The sequence below is a fragment of the Nomascus leucogenys genome, chromosome 5 (assembly GCF_006542625.1).
Source record: "Nomascus leucogenys isolate Asia chromosome 5, Asia_NLE_v1, whole genome shotgun sequence".
NCBI classification, from domain to species: domain Eukaryota; kingdom Metazoa; phylum Chordata; class Mammalia; order Primates; family Hylobatidae; genus Nomascus; species Nomascus leucogenys.
The window spans coordinates 136041190-136065899 of record NC_044385.1 but is presented as its reverse complement, the minus strand read 5'-3'; the positions used below and the strand labels follow the sequence as shown (position 1 = coordinate 136065899).

General features: G+C 41.9%; 1 protein-coding gene across 1 annotated transcript in view; it reads left to right on the top strand.

The window, feature by feature from the left end:
- The window catches only part of IRS2 (insulin receptor substrate 2), a 31180-nt gene extending 10756 nt beyond the window's left edge, over positions 1 to 20424 (top strand). Inside the window, exon 2 of the mRNA XM_012506999.2 lies at positions 17949 to 20424. Coding sequence (XP_012362453.2) covers positions 17949 to 17953 — 5 coding nt within the window. The 3' untranslated portion in view covers positions 17954 to 20424. The remainder of the gene's footprint in view (positions 1 to 17948) is intronic.
- The last annotated feature ends 4286 nt before the right edge of the window (positions 20425 to 24710 follow it).

Genomic DNA, 24710 nt, shown 5'->3' with positions numbered 1-24710 from the left:
ATTTTTCTCCATAACTGAAATTCAAGTATTAATGATGTGTTCTTTGTTCATGGTGAAACTTTATAACTTAAGCATAGTCTACTGTTACTTTATCCCTATACAGTTAGTACAAATACTTGAGTCAGTTATTATGGTGTGGTATGAAATTTCAATTGTTTTCAATGCATAAAAACAGATATTATGATATAGTTCATTATACTATGTGATTTTGTTACTTTACAATCCTATTATACTAGGTGATTTTGTTACCTTAAAATCCTTACGTTTATGTTAAGAATGACTCATTCTTGGATGGGTGTGGTGGCTCATGCCTGTAATCCCAGCACTTTGGGAGGCCGAGGCGGGCGCATCATCTGAAATCAGGAGTTCAAGACCAGCCTGGCCAACATGGTGAAACCCTATCTCTACTAAAAATACAAAAATTAGCCAGCCATGGTGGCATGCACCTGTAGTCCCAGCTACTCAGGAGGCTGAGACAGGAGAATTGCTTGAACCCGGGAGGCAGAGGTTGCAGTGAGCCGAGATCGTGCCACAGCACTCCAGCCTGAGCAACAAAGAGTGAAATTCAGTATCAAAAAAAAAAAAAAAAAAAAAAAAGACTCATTCTTTTGCGTAGTATTAATGCTTAATCTTTAATATTTAAGAATATGATATAGTGCTTTCTCTATGCATTCTATGGACTTAAATAAGTCAATCTTTGGCTTCCAAAGCATAAGTGTAATAGATAATCCTGCAACTTGGTAGATAACTGGCAACTGAAGATTTTGAAAGAATGTTATTGAAGTCGAATGCAATGACGATATACCATTATGCTGATCAGTATTGACGGATAACTGCCTGCCACTCTCCTCTTGGGGTTAAAAGAGTTGTGTAAAATTCAAAAAGTGTTTTTCTTCCCTTTATAGTGGTAAGACATTTTCCTATATACAATATTGTATAATATTCCAAAAAATCCTATGGCATAGGCAGAACCACCATGAACCCCATTCTTTGGAATCGAGCACCTACAGTGTGGAGAGGCCAGATGACTTGCTTAAGATCTCTGAGCCAAAAGGAGAAGGAGTGTCGGGTTCAACCTCATACCATCTTAGTATCCCTAGCCCAGTTCTCTAGTGTCATATTGTCTGCTTGGGAAGCTCATATGCAATAATTACATTAGGATTGTATTCTAGACCCTTGCCTCAAGCAACATTTAAGTTAATATTTTGCTGGAGTGATAGTTACTTAATCCCCCCCCCCCTTTTTCTTCTACTTGGTATCAATTCAAAGAAAAATGGGGATAATTGAGGAGGAAGACTGGTAGGAAAGCCCTCTATTTATTTTAATCAGTTTTTACATCCGCCAGTTTGGAGAGTTTAGTATTTGATACTATTTTCAAGGCTGTCATGTTGCTAGTGAATTTTAGAGTTGACAATCAAGTTGGTGATGGATCTGTTCTGGGGACTCCAGTCGTGCTTCCTGGACCTCTAGATGTGTCGACAAAGTGGAAAACTTAGATTCCTCTGGCTGTCTTTGATTACGTCTTAGTAAAGCAAACTGTATATGATACTTGCTAAGATACCTCCCCATCACCACCACCATCAAATACATTAAAACTCTTGCAACTCGGGTGGTGACAATAAGAAAACAATATACAAGGGTGTTTTGAGAATGAAGAGATGAGAACCATTGATGGAATGTAACTTACTTATTTTAAGGTTGTGAAAACAGGCTGTGGGAGGTCCGGAGTCTTAGTCAAGGTCACTGATTTAATTAGTGGTAGAGTTGTTTGTAGATATCATCAAGAAAGAGTAGGAGAATGTGATACAAACAATGACACATCTCAGTTAGTTCTTTGTATCTTGATGAATAACTTTCTCCCAGGATACAGCCTGTGCTCTTTAGAACAACTTAGTATTTGTAGAAATGATATTAGTCTTTTTACTTTGGAACATTTTAGTAACTTTCTTCACCCATAGACTAAAAGAAACCCTGAAAGCCAGAAATAGAGAATGCAGAATTCCTTAATGAAGAAACGCATTATAAATCAGAGAAATATGGCTGTTCATGACTATGTGGACGGTGTTTACTGAGTGGGGAGAAGATTTGGCAAATATTTAAGGTCATGTATTTACTTTGTTAAAGAAATGAAACAAAGTTATTGTTTCATGAAGACCCCCAGTGAAATCTAAAGGCATACATTACCTAGCAGAATTGAAGTCGGCTCTGTGTAACAGGTTCAGCCTGGGCGGTGACACAGTAATTGATGAGTCACAGGTGTGTTCAGTCACTGCTCTCTGTGTCTGTAAGACAGGCGCTTGTTCTATAAGTGAAATATCATATATTCCCCATTATGGATAAGTCCATTAACATTTTCCTAAGAAATGAGTCATTAACCTATTTAATGAGTTTATTTGAAAACTAACTAATTTAGAATTTGCCTAAGGACCAATAACTAACTAATCAGTTGTTGCTAGGTGGTTATCTTCTGGGGATTTGAGTATTTTGTCAGTGCCTTTTTATTTTTAACAGCCCTTGTTTTTTGTTTCTTTTTTTTTTTAATTCTCAGGAAAAAAATCATTTAGCTGGATTTTTATATGAAGATAAATAGTTTTCATACAAATTTAATTTCACAGAAGCTGCCATTATTCTAATGACGTGGGTATAACCTCACTTTCAAAAGCAGAAAGAAACACTTTAGCAAACACATAAAAATTCTTAAGATATTCACACTTTAAAAAATGTAATAGGCAAATCTGTGGCCTGGAACTCTTGTGGGCAGTGCAGTGTTTGGTTTGTGTGAGCTGTCAGGCCCCTCAGCATCAAGAGACGGTACCTCCTTCCTGGCCAGCACCCCCAGCGGTGAGCCCCGTGACCCACCAGACAGCAGGTGAGATTGGAGACCTGGCTGGATGAGCAAAGCAGGAGCACAGTTTTGCTATTGGGGCGAATGGAGTTACAGGCCTCTTTCCAGGTTAAGAAGAAAGCCACGTTCGGAGCACCGTATGTTGCAGTGATGGGTTTGTTGAGCACCCACCAATTTAGTCAGGAAAACTGATCCAGACGTGTGGTCCGGGGGTCTTCATGAATAGGCCAGAAGCCTTTTCCCCAGCAAGGTTTGGGTGCCTCTGGGAACTTTTGCCTTCTGCAGAGGACCTGGGAAGAGTGTGCACCTACCTGCACTGTTCTGTGCTGTGAACCACCGAAAATAGGGACTGAAGTCATGGACCATCTGACCCCGTGAATTCCCGGGTCTGCGGCAGAAGCCGCCCCTGATCCCATCATCTCAGTGGCCACCCACACCCATGACTGCCCTGCGCTGCCTGGGCCCAGCGCATGCCGGGTGAGCCTCTCTGCCCTCCTTTCTTTGTTCGGGACTTCCCATACCCAGATGGATGGATAAATAAGGGGAACTGTGAAGCAGGGAGAAAAGTTTTGGAAATAGGCCAGAATTTCCTTACGAAATTTAAAAACCATGCACATAATCCTTTGGAAACTCCAAGCAATAAGCAGGATTAAGCAAGTCGTGGATTAGAGTGTATTGAGCAGAGACTGTTTTTGTTTGAAGAGGTCAGAAATGGAGGTTCTGGGACCCTAGTTTACTGTGGACATCGCAGGGCTTCTGAACATCCCAGACAGCAGAAATTCCTGGAGAAGTAGAGTCTTGTGATCAGTTTCTTACCCCACACCTCCGGTGCGTTTTTAAAAAATAAATTACTAAAGTGCTTTGCTTCAGTTTTATTCTGGTATGATAGTAGGTATTCACTTTTTATTGTCTTCCTGCATGAAAGCGAACTAAAATAACATTTTACATATGCAAATGAAACAGAAAACAAATCCATAAGCTACCCATACCCTCTTCCAGTTCTGTATATCAGGTGAGTGTGCTGAGACTGGTACAAATAACTTATGTTGTCAAGTAGACATCTACTAAATGTATAGTTCAACTGAAAGTATATTTGGGTATGCTTTAGCAAAACGTATTAGTTGCAAAAGTACCAAATCTCTTTTTCTCTTTTAAAGTATTATGAATCCAGGATTGTAAATTTATTTTAATTGCAGTCAGTTTCAGAAAACTCACTTTAATTTAGCTGGCTGAGAAAGCAAAAGAGAAAACATTAAAATTTTAATATTGAACTGCATGAAAATACTAGATACAAAGGCTACACAAAACCCTTTTAGATATAAACATCAATGAATTTGCATTCACTGATGCAAAGACACTGTTGAGATTATTTGTTCTGACAAGTTTTTTAAATGAGAATTTTCTCCTAAAGGTTTTGTAGCTTCTTCATGTAAGGGCATTTTGGTGTTTGAGGACAGATGAAAGTTGCAGTGGTCCAGTAGAAAGGACACACCTTGGTTCTGTTTGCCGTCTTACTGTTATTTGCAGCTTAGCTTATCAGTGTTCCTAGTTCCAGATGAAATAATCACTGCAATAAAATGTCCAAGTTTTTCCAGCAGGGAGCATTTAATTAAGTTCTTAGAACAAGTCTGGGTGATACGCATTCATGTGTGTGAGTCTTGATCTGTCCAGGTCCGCTGGACTGTTTAGAATTCATTGGGTCTTCAGCCATTTCCAAAAGGCGGAACACAGTTGATATTTTAAGCCAATCAATGTATTGAGAGTTCAGCATGTGTCAGCACAAGAGTAGATGTCCTGGGAGATGCAGAAGAAATGTGAAGCCTGGCCTCTGTTCCCTAGGTGCCTTCAGAGTCAACTTGGCAGCATCCCACCGTGCGCCATTTTCTGGGCAGCCCCTCTGATCCTTTCCATAAGTGTCCACCCTGCAGGTAATCTTGGCTGAGCACAGAGAATGGGATGTTTCATGGGATGTCTCTGCTGCGACTGTGGATGTCCTTGCAGGAGCATTCACAGTACTCGTCCCATTCACAGCTGGGACCACTCAGATGTTTCACCCCTTCACCCCTGCGTGAACCTGGGGTGCATCAGATGAGGTGGTGTTTGTAGGTTTTCTTCTCTGAAAAATAGTAGCTTTGATTCTGCTGCTATCCCAATTCCTAGATGTTGGCTTGCCCTGAGCTCTTGGCGGTCTTGCCTCCAAACTCTCCTGGTATTTCATTCTGTGCTCAGTCTTTGTCGTTAATGGTAGTAGTCCAGAAACTTCCCCATTGTTAGGTTTCTTGGCTCCTTTTTGCAGGCGGCCCCAAAGCCTGCGTTAAGAGTATTGATCCCATTCTTTCTACAGGCATCCCTGGCCTGTCCAGGAAAGCCCCCTCCTTTCCTGCCAACCACAGCCCCCCCGGCTCAAAGGGCTGCTTCCCGCTCTTGGCCTCCCTGCCCTCCATGGTGGTGGCCAGTGTAGGCGAAAGAAGGAAGTCCCATTGGGTTGGGGAGCTCCAAGTCACCCACCCGTGAGGCTGATGGGGGAGTTAGTCACAGATGAGTCTCCTCCCATTCTCACCTTTTGCCACCTTTTACAGTTTTCAGAAAAAAAGAAAAATAGGAACTTTACTTATGGGGTGCTTGAGAAAGGTAGAAAGTTGGGGGCAGAAAGGACGATGGCAAAAATGGTGAGATCTCCCTTTAATTTTTAAATGTATTCAAAATGTTAAATTTCTGCATGTTTTCATTACAAAGATGACAATTGTTACATGTAGACTATCTCAAAAATGCTTCATCCATTTTAGCAATATTAAAGGATAGGCTAGAGAGAAACAGATTTAGTTTTTCAAGCTAAAAAGAATAACAGAAAGTGGGCAAGCCTTCAGTGAGCTGTCTGCCTTTGAAACCTAGGAAGTAAACTTAATTTGGATGTGCATTTAGGACACGAAGCACTACAGGTGGTGAAATGCTCTAGAAATGAAGCAGGGAAGGGAGAGGGGGAAAAGGAAATTTGAGCCAAGCAACCTGAAGGTGGGAGGAAGCCAGTCTTATGGATGTTAAGGGAGGAATCCAGGTAGGCAAAGGGGATGAACAGCAGTGCCAAGGCTCTGGGGCAGCAGATTGCCCGGTATGTTCCAGAACAGGAAGGAGGCCAGTGTGGCTGGCATGGAGAGCTAAGGCTCAAAGGAGAAGGTGAGGAGAAAGAGATAGTAAGGGACCAGGAGGAATTGAGCCCGGCCAGCCGTGCTATTGCCGTTAGTTCACATGTCACAGTGTGTGAGGGAGATAGAGTCCTTGGGAACAATAATATGCAGAGCTTTTAAAAACTTTTATGCTGTAGCCATCAATTCCATCATCATGGTGGTGGTATCTCTGGGTGGTGGTGGTGACTTGGTAGAGTATATGTCAACTCGAATTTTTTCCTCAAAAGTATATAAAATTTGAAAAGACCTAGAAGTGATCTAGTGGAATGAAGACACTGAGATATCATTGAGGTTGGGGAAACTACTGGGATGTGCTTTCAGGATAAACTGCAAAACAAAAGCACAAGTTTGTAATCATGGAATGACATGCCTTATTCTAAAAACTTACGTTTGCAGCATACCTTATAATTCATAAGACATTTAAAAATGGTATTGAATCCCGATAACCTATGCGTAGGGTTGGATCTTGTTGTTATCCCTGTTTCTTAATGGAAAATCTGAGGCCTGAAGATGGTAGGCCATGTATATGCCTGGCCCCTGCTGTTAGAGGAACTTTCCCAGTCTGTAGCGAGAGGATGTGGTCCTGGCAGGGCTGGCTCCTGCCTGATTCTGTATCTTCTGGGTAACACACAGCCGTCATTTAAAAAAATGGCAAGGTCTTTCCCTCTGACAAACTAAAAGCTGAATCCGCTTATTTCGAACTCTGCCTTGAGGCGGGGCGCCTCGTGCATTACGGTTAACTGTAGGACCTGCTAACCATCGGCTTATCAAACAAATCAATTTCACTCTTCAGCTAATCTGGAAATGAAAATTATAGAAGTTAGAAAAAATGTGCAGAAAATGTATTATTCCAATGTATTATTCCATTTGTTTCATAGAGATCCTGGCTTCACAGGAAAGAGCCAAGGGCATGGGTTTTGGTGAGGGCGTAAGAGCTCGGGGAAGGTGAGGGCTAGGTGTGTACAGGTGCCCTGATGTCCTCTTAGCCTGCTGATGAGGAAAGTGCACGTTTAATAAATGGGCTCCAGCCAACTGTGTGCAGTTATTTGTAGCCTGCATAATTTTAAAAATGTGGTTGAGCATTTAGGTCTATCTTTAGAATTTAGGTTCCATTTGACTTAGTTTTCCTGAAATATGTAGAAAACTAATGGTGAAAGAGGACCTATTTCTTGAATTATCTGCTTGAACTGTGTTGCTAGTTATTCCAAGTAGAATTTGTAAAATGACCCATCATTCTCTAAGCAAAATGAGGGAAATAACAATTATTTTATAGGAATTTCATATATATTGAATATTACAAAATCATGTAACTGGAAATGTTTAAATGATCAAGCTGGGCCAGGCATGGTGGCTCATGCCTGTAATCCCAGCATTTTGGGAGACCAAGGCTGGTGGATCACAAGATCGGGAGTTCGAGACCATCCTGACCAATATGATGAAACCCCGTCTCTACTAAAAATAGAAAAATTAGCTAGATGTGGTGGCGCATGCCTGTAGTCCCAGCTGCTTAGGAGGCTGAGGCAGGAGAATCGCTGGAACCCGGGAGGCGGAGGTTGCAGTGAGCCGAGATTGCACCACTGCACTCCAGCCTGGGCAACAGAGCGAGACTCCATCTCAAAAAAAAAAAAAAGGAAAAAAAATGGTCAAGCTGATTTTCCAGAATGGAATGTCACTGTGTGATGCTGTCTGGGAAGAGAAGGCATTAAGTCTGTAACACACAAGATAGAACTATTGTCTACTCTGTACGCATCTGCTTGATCCTGAGTTTTGTCACCTTGGTTACTAACAAGATGGTTAGAAAGTTATCTCTCTTAGGCCGGGCGCGGTGGCTTACGCTTGTAATCCCAGCACTTTTGGGAGGCCGAGGCGGGCAGATAAACGAGGTCAGGAGATCGAGACCACGGTGAAACCCCGTCTCTACTAAAAATACAAAAAAAAAAAAATTAGCCGGGTGGTGGCGGGCGCCTGTAGTCCCAGGACTCGGAGAGGCTGAGGCGGGAGAATGGTGTGAACCCGGGAGGCGGAGCTTGCAGTGAGCCGAGATTGCGCCACTGCACTCCAGCCTGGGCGACAGAGCGAGACTCCGTCTCAAAAAAAAAAAGTTATCTCTCTTAAATCCATTCTTAAAGGCCTTCAAGGACTCAGGCACAGCCTTGGGAAACCAGGAAATGTGACTGTGTCAATCATCACACACAGTCCAACTTCCTTTTCATGTAAGAAATGTTTTCTTTATGATTAATTGATCATTTCTCTCCTTTCCAAACTTCTGGCAATTTGGGAAATGGAATCTTTACGTTGCTGGGTATTTTCTTCTTCCACACCTCCTCCTCCTTGCTGGAAAGGAGGGAGGGCAGAAGACGTGTTTGTGGCCACATTCCCAGTGTGGCCTGCCTGGACATGAGCTAGGATGCACACTGACCTGCATGGCCTCTGGCCTCTGTCCCTGGGCCTGAGAGGCAGGAGCAAAGGGCCTGTTCTCACTCTGAATCCAACTGCTGGTGACTCAGGGCACCCTGCTGGACCCTCCAGGAGAAGTTGGGGCCCATGTTTCTAGGCTGCCCGCTCATCCAAACCTCCCTCCATGTCCCCAACCAAAGCATTTCACGAATCTGGCTCCTCTGGTGTGTGAGGCTCCTCCCAGCCCATGAGCATTTGAAAATGTCTACAAGATCTTTGTCATTTTAGGTTCTACGGAGGCTAAAGAATGTATGTTTCCTCTGCTTAGACTTAAGTTTTTGAGTAACTTTATAGACACTCTGGCGTTTTGGCTGAAAGGGCATGTGCAGTAACTTAATATGACTTGTGCACTGTTTCAGTGCCAATCGGTCACATGCAGGGGAGTCGGAGCCAAGGTGGATGAGGCTGGGATATCTACATGCTTGGTGGGGAGGAGGAACCAAAGACGTGGATTTCCTCTGTCTCCACATCCTTGGGCAAGGCCTGGCGATCAGCTGCTGCTGTCTTCTTTTATTTGCTTCTCCAGTAAATGAACTTTATATAGTTGGTAACTTGGCGTTTTCCATTTTGCATTATGAAATTTCAATAAATAGTGCTTTAGTTAGATGTAAATCTCTGTCATTTGTGGCAGAGGAATTTAAATGTCGGCCTGCATTTTAGTGCACCTTTTTGTATAGAGCAGAGAGAAGAGAAGTGCTGTCCCCCAATGGCCTGGACCAGGCGGAGTCCAGCCTGTTGATGATGCATTGTGTGTGCTTGGCATGTGTGACGTGGCAAGGGATTCGTGTTCTCTACGGGCAGCTGCCTGAGTAGTAGACATGTGAGGCCCCTCCCCAGGCATTTTGTCCTGTCCTGAGGACATGAAGAAAGCAGCTAGGCAAAGGCACTCTTTTGCAGCTTTAAATGGCCTAAAGTTACCCCCAGAAAAACAATTCTACTTCTGTTCCATTGCTGTCCAATTAAAACAAGTTTGTTCATTTTATTCTAGGAGCTATTTGCTATTGTTTTTGTGCATTCGGCAGTTGTTTATTTGCTGCTTGCAGTTGTGGTTGTTCATGGTATCATTCACGAATACAATTTTGAACGAGGAAGAGCTGTGATGACAAATGCACTAAGAGACACCGACACCACTGTGGCTCTCCACAAATTAGCCAGAACAGAAGGGTGGGAGGAGCCTGTCTTTCCCTGGCAGCACAGGGCTGCCTGGTCTTCAGAAGTCTGTAGTTGAGAACACAGCATGTGGTTACATGTATACATTATTTGAAGGTGCACAAAGAAAGCAAAGGGAAGCCAACCACAAAATGCCAGTTGTGCTAGTAGCATGTGCTTCTTTATGAATGAAAGAACATATGTATTTTTGGTATTTTCATATATTTTATACATGAAATCTCATTTGAAAGATTCCTGTGACTCCACTGGGGAATTCAGGGTGAGAGAGGTAGTGCCCCCATCTTCATAAGAGGGAGAAGACTTAGAGACATAGCTGTAGAGATTACAGAGCTGGTAAGAGGTGGTTCCTAGATGCCAGCCCTGGGGACCTGGCTCTGGTGTGGCCACAGCACCTTTCACACCTGTATCCCGAGAGTCGTGGGAATGGCATGTAGTTTAAAGCACAGAGATGGTGGCATGGAGTCATTCCTAGGCTCCCAGGGAAGAGCAGGATGTTTTTGATATGGCCGATGAGGAAGAATGGGTACTTTGATCTCTGCAAAGAGAGCCTGCGCTTCAGTGACTAAGTAGGATTTGACCCTTCAACCTTGACTCTAGTAGATCGCTCAGTTAAAGGCTACATGGTCATTCTTATGAGGCTTTTAAATTAGATAGATGGATTTGTCCCTGGAGAGACAAAGCCGAAATCCTGTATCACATAGATATTATAGACCGAGGAGGGGGGATATACCTACAATTATTTAAGCTTTTGAAGTAGAAAAAGGGTCCAGTTGAAATGATATATAACAACAGGCTCTTTGGAGATGGATATATTTTGAATAAATAATTATTCTACATTCTCTTAATTTGGTAGCAAAAATATTAGGTTTTATAATTTCAGATATAAACAATATAAACATTGTTATGATGTACATAAAATTTTTTAGATTAGTAAAAAAAACATACGTATAAACGTGTTAAATCTGAGAAAAGAATTACATCATTCATTAGCTATTTGCAATTTTAATGCACGTTATATCACTTGGCCCAAATACTCTCAAGGCAGAAGCATAATGCTTACATTCACATTCTCAGATGACCCAAGAAAGAGAAAAGATTTGGACCCTTTATGAATTGCAGATCTCATATGTAAACCTTTACTTCTGTTAAAGGAAGAATGCTAGTGTAGGATGTATTTAGCAATGATTAGATTTATTGAGCACTTTTGTGTTATGCATGAAAAATCAAATAGAATAGCGGTAGCCGAGAGAAATTCATTCCAAAAGTGTGCTGGCTTCATAAATGATTTTGTGGTGTGTGTCCTCTTTTTCAGTAGGGTCTGTAACAGGATAGTGTGGTTTTTTAGTAGACAGTATTGCATTTCTAAAGTACGTAAGCTTGCAGATAATTTTCAAAGGGATATCCATTAGTTTCCCAGTATAACACACAGATGGAAATATATGGTGTTATTCTGACAAATTTGCCTGTTTTTCTTCGCATTGTCTTCCTTAGTAAAGGTTGCCATGTTCATGTGCTCCTTGAAGGATTAACAAACATTCTGTGAAAGGTCAGGTAGTAAAGAGTTTAGGTTCATTGCCATGCAGTCTCTGTCACAGCTGCTCCACTCTGCTTATGGTGTGAAAGCAGCCATATGTAAATACGTGAGCACGGCTGTGTCCTAATAAAACTTTATTTTCAGAGACAGGCAAGCCAGATCTGGCCTTACTTTACTGACCTCTGCTTAGAACGTCACTCTCCGAGTGGGCTGGAAAGGGTTTTCTTTTCTTCTGGGTCTCACGCAGTCCTAAAGCTTTGTTCTCTTTCAGAAAACTTTATTGAGCATTTCTGCGTGTGAGAAATGGCATGAACCACATGGGGTTTTTGCTTCAATTTAATACCTATAAGCTTTACTAAGGACCTGACCAGCAGGGTGCCGGGTGCTGGGGACAGGGAGGTGAGAAGGCAGGGCCTGGGCCTCAGCTGGCAAGGAAGACAGACCGTGGAGCACACCCGCATCGACTCACAGGCTGCACTGAATCATGTGGCATGCCAGTGTGCTGTTTAATGTCCTTCGAGGAGAGGTTTATAAAGAGCTAGTGGTTCATTGTGGAAGTTGACACTCTGGGGCCCCAGGTGACAGTTGCAGGTGTCTCCGTTCCTGCCCTGTCCCACCCATGTCATTGTCATTAAAGGGGAGCAGAGCAGAAAGTGTTCTGGGAGAAATTGAGGACTCTGTCCTTCCACAGACTGGCAGGGAGGCTTCAGCAAGTTGTTCATGCTTCCTGGTCTGAGTTTTAACTAAAAAGGGTCTAACGTTTCATAATTTAAAAGGAAGGGTCCACCCGCAATTCTTGGGACTTTTTGTGTCTCAAGTGTTTGTGCGGAAGAATCATCGATACTGTTTCTCGTACGGCATTGACGGCTGCTGCAGGGGCAGTGGGCAATTCTTGCCATAGACGAATAGCTCACATCATGCACATGGCAGGGTTTTTAACAATAACACTCAGAAAAGAACTGTGTACGTTCTGTGTTACACTATCTGCTGTAGCCATGCGCTGTAAAATTTATACAGGCTCCTGTGTAGGAAAGTTGAATGTGTAGAGGGAATTTGAAGTGCAGTAGGTAAAAGTTTAGGAGGCCTGATTTTCCTAGTTTTGGATGATTAAGACCAGGTCTTATGTGCAGGATTAAACAGGAGTTAAAGGGGAAAGATACCTTTTACTAAACCCAGCCTGTGAGACAACTAGATTGTCTCATCCTATTTTGTATTGTGTCATTAACATCAAGTTGCAACTTGATATTCGGAATTTTTTTTACTAACAAGCATTCAAAATGAAATGATTTTAATTGTCAGTGGAAGTGATGAGCTCATAGAAAAGAATGTTGTCAGTCTTTCTCAAGGAGGGCAGGAAAGCAAGTTATTGCCCCTGTTTGTCGTGGGGAACTATTCTTCCATATTTTCCTTTTAAGTTACTTTTTTTTCCAATTTAAAAGAAAAGTTCAAGTAACTGTTTTTCCTAGAATCTCTGGCTTTTGTTATCATAACCAACCTTACCTTTTTTTTTTTTTTTTCATATTCTTAGAGTGTCTTGCTTTAGTAAAGTCTGGAGATACTAAATTATCGGGTTTATTTTTCTCAGAATTGCTCCTGCAACTGAAAAGTCAATTTTCCCTCGTAATTCTGTGTTTAACATAAAAGGCTGAAACTGGCCACTGAGATGTACCTGTACAATATGTTTGAGCTCATGGAAGGTTTCATTGCTTTCGGAATCACATTTGCTACTAGAAATACAAATTTTAATTTTAAGAAGTGTATTGTTTCATTTTGTCAAGCCCATCAGTATTTGTAACACTCCTAATTTAGCTATGGCTGAAAATGTGAAAGCATCTTTACCTACTCCATGGATTTGTCCTAAAGGCCTGTGAGGCCCCATGTCTCACTGCCGTGCCATGGGGCCCTACGTGGCGGCCATAAGCCCCTCTGCAGAGAGGAAGAGGGCCTCCCTGGGCAGAGCTACCATGACCCAGGTGTATATCCTGGATTTTGAACATCGAAATGTAACATTGGAGGCAAACATGTCCAAACCCAAATTGTCATGAGAAATTATGAAGAAAAAGGATTCGTGAGTCAGACTGTGTGCCTAAAATGCTGCCTGATTTTACTGGCTGGAGCAAATTGACCTTATTTCCAACATGTTCTAGGCTTGATGCCCACTTCAGTTTTCTGTAATGTGATTGCAGTCATGGTGCCCAGCTCTGTGTGGCATGTCATTGTTGGGACATTGTTCCATATATTACAAGGAAGCTTTCCTCCTTGTCTTAATCACAATGTTCTCTAGTGATTTGTTTTCTTTCCTCCTTTCTCTCTTTTGGGGGAGTCAAGTTGAGCAGTTTGAAGGTGGAGTTTCTGCTGACAGCTCTCTCCTTCATTTGCATTCTGATTGCTCTTTTAAGTGGAGGAGAAAAGGGGAGGAATTATTGCCCATCTGCAGGGCATTATGGTGAGTGGCACAGGGGACTGTATCCCACGTATGAATGTCATCTGTCATAAGCGACAGCAGAAAGGAGATGCGGAGTGGATACACTGCACGACATGTCACATGGAACAACTCTCATCTCTGCTGAAAGTGTTTTTGTTTGTTGGTTTTGTTTTATTTGCTCAACTATACGTGGATACGTCTGTGGATGGATTTCTTTACAAAGCAACATCTAAGGGACAGAGTAGTACAGTGTGTAATGAATGATGTGACAAATTCAATGACTATCAGTAAGTTTACATTTTGTATATACATTACCTGTAGCAGCAGAACTGGTGGATGGTGTTCTGTCATTGTGTTCATGAGCAACACGTGAGTGTTACTGTTTTCTTTTTGGTTTTGCCATTATAGCTGATGAATTCAGAAAATCTCTCCCTTCTTAGTGAATATTCAGGGTAGAACAGCCATAAAATTAATAATTCTTTGCTTCTACTAAAATTAACACAGATAATACAACAAATAAGTTTTTGCTGGAATCTCATCTTCAGGAAGCCTGAAGTTTGATCATATTTAAAGGTTGAGGATGTCAGATGATTAGTGTTAGAAAATTGTTGGTTTGTTTTTTTCCCCTAGTCAGGATGAACCAGGCCTATTTTCAGGGTGAGGGGTAACTTCAGTTACTTTGAAAGTAAATGAATATAAAGGCAAAAGTTTACTCTCGTTCCTAGGTTTGAATCTATGGAGTGTTTTCCAGCTTGCTTCTTCCTGGGGTAGGGGAGTGTCACTGATGAGTGGGTGGCTGTCAGGTGGGTGGCAGGTATCATGTTGCCGTGGTGGCTTCAACCATGGGCACCAGCTCTTGGTGTTTGGTGTCTGAAAGCTGTGTGTGAACTACAGAGAGCCCTCCTGAGCCCTTGCACATGTTAATTATTTTAGCCCTATGCCTGTGGGGCCTTTAATAGTATGTGTGGCAAAGATTCTACCACCAGCTCAATTGGAAAAAGGTATTTGAGACATCAGTTCAGGCCGATGGCTTCTTAGACCTTCTTTCTCTAACAAATGAATAAAAATTATACTTAGGGTTTCAAAACAGATCCCTTTTTTCCACCATCCATTCTTAGTACTGATGCTTCTTAAGTCTCCCTTGTATCCCAATCCCTCTGCTGCAGCTGGCAGGTCCTAGTCATCTGGGTCCAATCTGAGGTGTGCTCCAGCCTTTTCCTCGCTGCCGTTTTGCACCTCTGCAAAGGATTGTTTCTGCTGGTTAACTGTGTTTAAATCACCGCGAGCGCTTCCAAGCATCCCAAAGGGTCACCTGGAATCAGCCGCGGCCTCCTGGGGTGGGGGGATGTCTAAGCAAGCAGGTCTGTGAGAGGCAGGGCGCTGAGGAGCAAGAACCACAGGCCTGTGCCTGCTGAGCACACCCAGACCACATTTCTCGCTTTACCATGAAAGGAGGCGGCCATTGAAAGCAGCTGTATTTTAACCTAACAGGAGACAGGCTAGGTGAGACACGTGCACGTTGTGCTTGCTCTGGTGCACGTGTGTGCATGCAGATGTGTGTGAAACGCTGCACAGCTGATGCCCCCATGCCTGGCTCTGAGCGGGTGGTCATCCTGTTTCTGGTCTCCCTCACCTCAGCTCTCTTGTGTCCTTTGAGTATGCCATTAACAGGTTCATCTTCCTGTAATAACCCTTCCTTCCTCCTTTCTCCTTCCCCTTCCTCCCTCCCTCCTTTTTTTTTTCCTTTCCTTCCCCTTCCTCTTCCCCTTCCCCTTGCCCTTCCCTTTCCCCTTTCCTTTTTTTTTTTTTTTTGTCAGCCATCTTCCCCCAAGTTATCACTGAGGCCCTGCACCAGAGTAGAATTAAAAAAAGAAAATTGTTGAAAGGTCATTGCATGAATAAATGCATGGATGAATTATTTCCTTGCCATTTATCAGCTCTTTTCTTGCATAATGCTAATGCTTAGAAATTAACGTTTTGATAGCTGTATTCTACTTCCAAAAAATAAAATTACATGTTCAACTTAATTAGAGCTCGCAAAGATGTAATGATAAGAGTTGAATTTTACAGTGATACAGCATCCTAAAAAAACAATGAAAATGTCAGTGGCCTCATGAAATCACAAATGAAAATGGAAAGTAATTTTTTTCAGCAATAATTTACCCGCCATTTATATGACAAAGTGCTTAAGTTTGAGAAACTGAAGAAGTTACTTGTTTAGCTGTTTTCAAAATAACAGACTTAGAGTTAACATGAGATAATTCAGCCACATTTAGCTAATTGTTAGTGTCAAAATAAAATATATCAATTGATTAGAAATTCTTCTGTCAATGGATTTGCAGAGTCTCAGTTACCTGCTTTGTGGTGGCCATGGGATTCTTCCCAAATCAGGGCCTCAGGGACAAAATGCAAGCTCATTTTAGGGTGAATTACAAGTCAAGGGGTGTTTTAGCAAATGCCTGTTTTTTTTTTTTTTAGGGGATACAAACAATTAGATTCTCACTGAAGTCTCCTGGGATTGAAGATCACAACAATAATGAATCAGATAACTCAAAGACAGATCTTTCCTTAGGAAGAAATTAATTCTGTTAAGGTTCATTGCAGAACATTGTTTACTTATTAAATTTATAATGGACATAAAGCTTTTTAAAAATAACAAGATAGGCCGGCCGCGGTGGCCCACGCCTGTAATCCCAGCACTTTGGGAGGCCTAAGTGGGTGGATCACCTGAGGTCAGGAGTTCAAGACCAGCCTGGCCAGCATGGTGAAACCCCGTCTCTACTAAAAATACAAAAATTAACCAGGCGTGGTGGCACGTACCTGTAATCCCAGCTACTTGGGAGGCTGAGACACAAGAATTGCTCAAACCTGGGAGGTGAAGGTTGCAGTGAGCCAAGATCATGCCACTGCACTCCAGCCTGGGTGACAGAATAAGACTGCGTCTTAAAAAAGACTAATAATAATAATAAATAAAATAGATAAAACAGCCTCAGAATGTCGCATTGTAGGGGATTTTAAAATGTTTACTTTGTATATTGACAGGTATTTTTTCTGTAAAGCTTTTGGGGTTTTTGGGGGGCTATAGGGTGTAGTGCCTCGAGTTCATAAGGAGACGTGGTTTTGAGGGACTCACTCTCAGCTTCAGGGCACACTGGAAGTTTCTGCCTTGTTGAGTTCAGTCCTCCAAACTTAAGATAGAGAGAAAAGAATTTCGTTCACAAAAAAGTAAGTCAGGGAGTATGATAAGAGGCTAGGATCAGAATTCTAAATGATTTTAGAAGGGTGTCCAGAAATGCAGTTGGTATAAATGCATCTGCAAAGGAAGGAAATGTATCTGTTTGAGAGCGAAGCAGTGCTCACCCTCATGGAGCTGAGTGATGAAAATGAATAGTGTGTCATTTTGGTTAAAAAGCCAAGAAGCTTAGAAAGAAAAAAACAACACGCTGTGAAAGGTCAAAATCTTCCAATTTGTTCTGTCCCTTGAAGAAGGAATATATCAAGTAAAAATAGGCCTAAAACACTGGAAATTGAGAAAGGTTAAAGAATTTTGATCCTTCATCCTGGAAGGGAGGAAGCAATTAGATCTGGCCACGTGTCTTCAGTCCCTGTCCCCTCTGAGCACAGCGAAAGGGTAAATTACTTAAACTGGAACATATGAAAGTTGAGTGGATAAAAATAACCCTTTCCTAATGTTGAGGGTTATGCAACAACACGTGAGGCCGTGCAGGAACGTTCCATTGCTGGGCACGTTCGAAAAGAGGTAGATGATCCAGCTGGAAGTTTTCTGAGGGCAGAAGTGTGGAGTTACTAGTTACTCCACTTTCGTAACATAATGCACATTTGTAGAATAAACATAGTTTACAGAGCATTGTCACGTGTGTCATAGTTTTTCATCTCTGCAGCCCTGGGAGGAAGGCAGTGGATTCTGTGTATCCCACACAACACAGGAAGCATCAAGGCCTAAGGAGTTAGAGGGGTCATTCCATCACACAGACACACAGTGCAACCTGGGAACTGGCCCTTCTTTTTCTATCTTGTTCGACAGAATGATTCACAAAAACACGTGTGAATATTTTTCTTAAATTGAAAATATGAACCTAACTGTCTGGACAACCCACCATGAACCTAACGGCTCTGCTTCCAGGAAAACTCAGTTTTCCCACTGAACTCACTTCTGGAAAACAGAATGAATACATGTTTCTTTCTCAAAGGTCAACAGTTTATGAAAATGACCCAGGTCCTAGCCGCGGGTTAGAGGGGCCTTTTCTGGAACTCCAGAGATTGCTCTGTTCTCCTGAGGGTCTCTGCTAACTTCCCTCCTTTCTTTTTCAGAGTGAAGATCTGTCTGGCTTTATCACCAGGATGTCACACGTCAGAGAATATCATTAAAAGAAGATGCTCAGCATTTTTTCAGCCCGAAGCTGCTTGCAGTTTTCTTTTGGATCTGAGCAATGACTGTGTTTGGAAACATCTGTGGACTCTGTTAGATGAGGCACCAACGAGGCAAGGTCACCTGCCTCTCTCCCTTGTTCCCGGATGGGGCATTCATCATTGTGCTGTTTGCGTTTTGTTTTGTTTTGTTTTGTTTTAACAAAATTAGCTGAAGAAGTTATTCTCAAGAAAATTGGATGTTTTCATTGGCCTTCTTAAATTGTGGCCAGTGTCTTAATTTCTTCTTTTCCTTTTGTCAAAGCAGATGTAACCCTCAGCATGCTAGGAGAGTGTACCCATACCTATGGAAGTGGTAAAATCTGGTATTTACTGGCTTACACTCAAAACGACCACAGTCCTACCTCAGTTCAAGGTAAAGCCGGATTTCCGTGGCGGGGGTCCGACAGGACCTCCTGTAGTGGCCCCTGCGCTGTGTGTCTGGAGCGCGGTCCTCGGCCTTAGTGGAATGGTCCAAGTAGACAGCTGCTTGTTGGATTCCAGTGCAGGTACCTGCGATGTTTACGTCCACACCGAGCCCAGTGTGGGACTGACATTTCTCAATGGAAGTGAAATTTGGGATTGGACTTTGAAGACAGATTACTAAATAATAATTATTATATGTAACTGAAGCAACCTACTTTTGAAAATCAACTGTATTGGGTAGTGGGAGGTGGGAGGGAAGGGCTTTGGGAAGGGGATGAATATCTCTTTTTACCTTTAACAGACTTGTTTAATCTTCTCGATGTAGATGTTTATGTAGGTACTTCACATTGCAAACGCCTTTTATTCTATTTACAAGCTCAGATGTCTCTGCTCTCCTGAATCTTGGGCATGCCTTTCTGTAACCAAAAATCCCTGTAGGCGTGCTAGCAATTCCAGGGTGGTCCGGGTTTGGCAGATTTAATTTTTAAAAAATGTATTATCTTTAATAAAATGTTATTATGTCAACCAGTGAGGCTGCCCTGAGCAAAAAAAAAAAAACAAAAAGAAAAAAAAAAAAGGAAAGAAAGAAACTGATAAAAAGAGGCATTCCAGCCCCTATGTTATTGGTGGAAAAAGAAAAAGAAGAAAAGCAATCTCGCAGTACATGTTACTTGTCGAAAAAATTCCGGACAAGACTACCCTTGTTTTATGTTTTCAGTATTCTGAAAATACCAGTGTTGTGGCAGTTCTTGCAGATGTTACCTAAAACTGCTGAACTTGACCGGCAGAATGTTCTGCCGTTTCCTGCTCCCTCGACACTTGATTGGAGGGCTGTCGACCTCTCCTCCCGTGGGGGCTTCCCCAGTGCCTATCTTCTCTGATAGTCATGGAGAGGTTACACTAATTCATTGGAGATGTAAGTTGTTGGTTTTGTTTTGTTTTGTTTTTAGAAAAGTATATATAAATATATAGATATATATCACTATAGAATAATGCATTAATAAAATGAGGCTTTTTTAGAGGAAGACCAAAAAATTCAATGTCTTAAAAATATATTTAATGGCAATGCAAAAGTCTTCCTGCTTCCGTGCTGAACTTTAGAACAGAGGATTGTATTGCAAGACAAAGTTGAATGTAAAGTGATCTCCCTGAACATTTTTAAGGTTTTACTTTTCTGAAATTACACATCACAGCAGCGCATAGGCCATATAATGTTAGCTGGAAGGTCAGTTTCAGTGTATGATATACTTTATTAAGATGTATAAAACATCCTGAAGTTTTTATTTAGTTTTGGGAATAGGCATCAATGGGTGGTATTTGCTTTGTAACTCCCCCCAGGTACGATAGGGACTGAATATGGACCCTGCTGAAAGCGGTGTATTGATGCATATTTAACTCACCCTCTATCCTTAGCGTAGTCATGACACTATACAGATGGTTCATGTTCATACTGCAGCTTAAAACAAGCAAAATACACAGATGATAATATACTAAATTTTCCTCTATCCTGTACATTTCAAAAAAAGGCATATGCAATATTTACATTTTTAATTTAGTTTACAGAATGGAACCAAAATGTATAAATGTTATGTTTGCTAAAACTTCACAATGTATATTGGGTCTTTGTACATTTTGCCTGACTTACCTTAAATTTAAAATATTTTTTGCTATATAAACTTTAACAGTAATTAAACAGTGTTTTCTTTTTGGGTACGTATTGTTTCTGGATATCAAGATGTTAAATATATTTCTTGCTATTGTGATATGACAAGAGACTTAACTTATCTTGCTCTGTCTTCCACTGTACACGCTGTATATAGGGGTCAATGTGATGCTGCTGGAGACGAGAATAAACTGGACTAGAATAGTGCATTGTATTTAGTCTGTATTGATCATGGATGCCCTCCTTAATAGCCATATGCAATAAAATAAAGTACATTATTTATGAAATGAATACAGTCCTGAAGATTTTTTCTGTATGAATTCTCCGTTTAACATAAAGCTAATCTACTTTTAGAGTTTGGGAGTAGGTGAGGAAATATACTAGGCTTCTAAAAATACTTGGATACCTTTTAATTTTAAAACTTTTATTCCGGAAGCCAAAAAATACCTGCCTGATAACAACATTTATGAAAAACAAATGTGTTATAACAACAAAACAGAACATTCGATTTACTCTACAAAACAGTCCTTATGATGTGCTGGATGCTATTCTAAATGCATTACAAATATTAACTTCTTTATAGCTCATGACAATCTTAGGAGGTAGGAATTGCCATCCTCATTCTACACAGGAGGAGCCTGAGGTACAAAAATGCTAAGAGACTTGTATGAGAGCACACAGTCCATGAGTGGTAAAACCAGGACCGCTCCCCAGCTCTGCAGTCCAGAATCTGCTTATGCACCTCTGCTCAGTGCTCCCGTCCTGATGTGCACACAGAAGATACACCAATGTGTACATCAAGAATGCTCCCTCCATGACATGCACACAGAAGAAGATGTACCAATGCATACATTAAGAATGCTTCCTCCGCCGGGCGTGGTGGCTCACACCTGTAATCCCAGCGCTTTGGGAGGCTGAGGCAGGCAGATCACCTGAGGTCAGGAGTTCGAGACGAGCCTGACCAACATGGAGAAACCCCGTCTCTACTAAAAATACAAAATTAGCCAGGCATGGTGGTGCATGACTGTAATCCCAGCTACTCGGGAGGCTGAGGCAGGAGAATCGCTTAAACCCGGGAGGCAGAGGTTGCCGTGAGCCAAGATCATGCCATTGCACTCCAGCCTGGGCAACAAGAGCGAAACTCCGTCTCAAAAAAAAAAAAAAAAAAAAAAAAATGCTCCCTCCATGACACATACACAGAAGAAGATACACCAATGCATACATCAAGAATACAAAGAACAAAATCATCAGATCCAGGAAAATGCAATTCAGGCAGCAGAAGATAGAAAATTGATGCCGTGAATTTTTATCCAGGACAGTTTTACCTCCTTGCTTGAAACATTTGTCTGTGCATCCACTTTGCCCTAAAATGATAGTCATGTAATAATGTGTGTGTTATCTTTCGAACAAATAAAATCAGTGCAATTTGGAAGGTGATTTTTAAATTACGGTTTTAAGCAGATGTACTGTGGTGGAACTGTGATGGATAGCATGGCTCATCCTTTTGTGTGGTTTGTTCTGTGGGAGCCTGTTAGTCACACAGTGTAAGAGGCCTGATCTGCAAGGCTTGATGTACCTGAAATCTGATAACCATTTTAACAATGAAAGGGCAAATGATGCAGTCATTCCACAGGCCTCACCTAAGGCAGGAACGGACAAGTGATTTATCTGAAAGAGCCATTGTGGATAAAGTACAGCGAAATGGAGTTGTTTCAAAGGTCCACAGATCCTGGAAATACCACTCAAAACCAATGCAGGGCCTTTTCCAGGATGTTAAGTGTTATACGACAAGATGAGAAGACTGCAGGCTGCAATAATTTTGGAAGAATTTGGTTCTAACCCACTGATGGCCTCGACAGGCAGCTTGCAAGAGGCACCTTAGCTCATGGTACTGTCATGATATTTGAGTCCCATCCTTGAGCCAATCTGCAGCTCGTCCTTCCTCAAACCTTCCTTAAGCATTGCTTCACAGATTAGATGGGTTGTTCATTAGTGCATATCACTGTGAGTTGACCAGGGGTAATAGCATTTGAGTGAAGCTAGCATTACTTGACATAGCAACTTTTGGATGGCACCAGTTGAAGGACAGGGGACAATTCCTCCACTGAGAATGTGCAGTGTCTCTTTCCTGTCATTGCCCCAATAGTATTTCTCTGAATTCTATAACCGAGTGAAATCTGATGTTTATGGTTCTTGCTTTGGCAATGATACACAGATGATAGACCTAGCATGCTGCAGTTGATAGCTTGAAAACATTAAGTGTCCCTTTAGGAGCTCCTTTTAGATTTCAAGCCTCACAGCTGTGTCTTTCCTCGTCTCTTCAGCCTCGTTTCCCTCTGCAGATCCCAATGACCCTAAATAGCAATTTGGTGGTTTATTGTCCGCTTATCATTAGTGCCTCCTTCATTTCACACTGGTCCCACTATCCTACCTGAGCTCTCAGATTACTCACAGCCTTTCTGCTGCATCTGGAAACTCTGTCCTATTTTAGGCACTTGGTTCCTCTGACAGGAGCTCTGTCTGAGTTTGTGCCTCTGAACTTTTCTTTTTCTCCGTTTCAAAATCCTCTCCTTTCACCTTGGAACTCAAAAAGTTCTAAATTTTTATGAAAATTACTTACACCCCAGGAAACCTACCCCAACTCTTTTCCAGCCTGTCTGGGTGTGTCAAACACATATCAGGGACTGTACAACATGCTCTTGTCTCTCCAGATCTTTCTGGCTATGACACTGTTAATTCTCAGATGACATTGACAGAAAACATACTGATTGATAGATTCTTCTAGAAAAAGATGCATAAAACACAATAAAGGAGCTGTATTAATTAGCATGCATTTAGCTGCAAGTAATTGAAACCCCAATTCAATGGCTCTTAGCTGATCTGAGCTGCTGTAACAAAATGCCATAGACTGGGTAGCTTATAGACAATAGTATTTTTTTCCTCACAATTCTGGAGGCCGAGAAGTCCAAGAACAAGCTGCTATAATGTGGTGTCTGGTGAAGGCCTGCTGCCTGCTTCATAGATGGTACTGTCTTAGTGCCCATGATAGAAGGGTTGACCTAGCTCTCTGGGGTCCCTTTCATAAGGCACTAATCCTAGTCGTGAGAGCTCTGCCCTCATGACTGAATCACTTCCTAAAGACCCCCAGCTCTTAATACCATCACTTTGGGGATTCAAATTTTAATATAGGAGTGGTGGGAGGACACAGACTTTCAGACTATAGCAAGCTCAGAGCAGTAGTTCTCAAACTTCAGGACTTCTTGGAATTATCTGGAGGGCTTGTTAAAAACATTGCTGGACTCCACTCCTAGACTCTTCTCAGCAAGTCTGGGGTAGGGCCCCAAAATTTGCATTTCTAAAAATTTCCAGATGATGCTGATACTGGTCTGGGACCACACAATGATAATCACTACATTGCAAAGGGATGTATTAACTCACACAACAGGAAGCCCAGGGCTGCTTAATTAGGCAGCTAAATGGCGTGCACAGAAGCCCTGGATCTCTTCGTCTTTCTACTCAGCCATCCTCCCGATCTTTGCTTTCATTTCAGACACTTGGCCCCCTGTGTTTCTAAGATGGTTGCGGCAGCTCCAGGCAGCATATCATCTCCTAACAATGTCCAGCGGAGACAGTGTCTCTTCCTGGGGTGTCTTTTTGGAATGATGCAAATGACCCCAGAGCCACCCCACCACCAGCTGCCTCTGCCTCACTTCCATTGTCTGGGATTGGGTCCCAAGCTCCTGGTTCCATTGATTATGAGGAAGGAAATGGCTGATTTACACTAAAAGAGATGCACCCTCCGGGGCTGGGAGGTGTCCGCATCCCATGAAGAGACAGTTGAACAAAAGCTGGGTGTCGGAAACCAGGAAAAAGAAGGAGTACTGTCACATCAGTAGCAACTAAAAGTGTCTGCTACAGCAGCAGAAAATGAAAGGGCCATCCTTTTCAAATGCAATTATATCTCTAATGTATGATCTCAATCTACAGTGATTTTGAAAGAGGGGATTTATAATAGGGTAAAAGTAGAACAAAATTATGAATCTAGTGTGATCAAAAAGAGGATGGCGTCATTGCTTCACTATAGGCTTCACATATCTTTGCTTTTGTTACTAAATTTTGTGCAACATGGGAAGCTGTTTTATAAAAGATCAAGATATAAAGGATTGGAGAATTGGACCTTTGAAGGTACATCAAAGAGCTAGGACTATTTAGACTGGAAAAGAGGAAACTACGTGGTGATTGATTAGCATTGATAACATTAGGGGCTATAGATAAAGATTAGTCAGCTGCCCTCCTCAAAAGATGATAAAACCAGAGAAAGGAGTAGAATACAATTAGAAAAATGTGTCTGATTTCCATAAAAAATAATTTGATAATAATGAGGGTTATTAAATATCAACTTTGAAACAATTGTTGATTTCATTGCCTGGAGGCCTTAAAAAATAGGACTTTGCAGCCGTCTTTCTTTGTAGTGATGGGAGAGGGGACACAGACCACATAATCTCCACTGGCCCCTCCCCCCAGGGGCTCAGCATCGCACAGCTGAGGAGGCAGCCATCCCCTTTGTTGCTCATGTC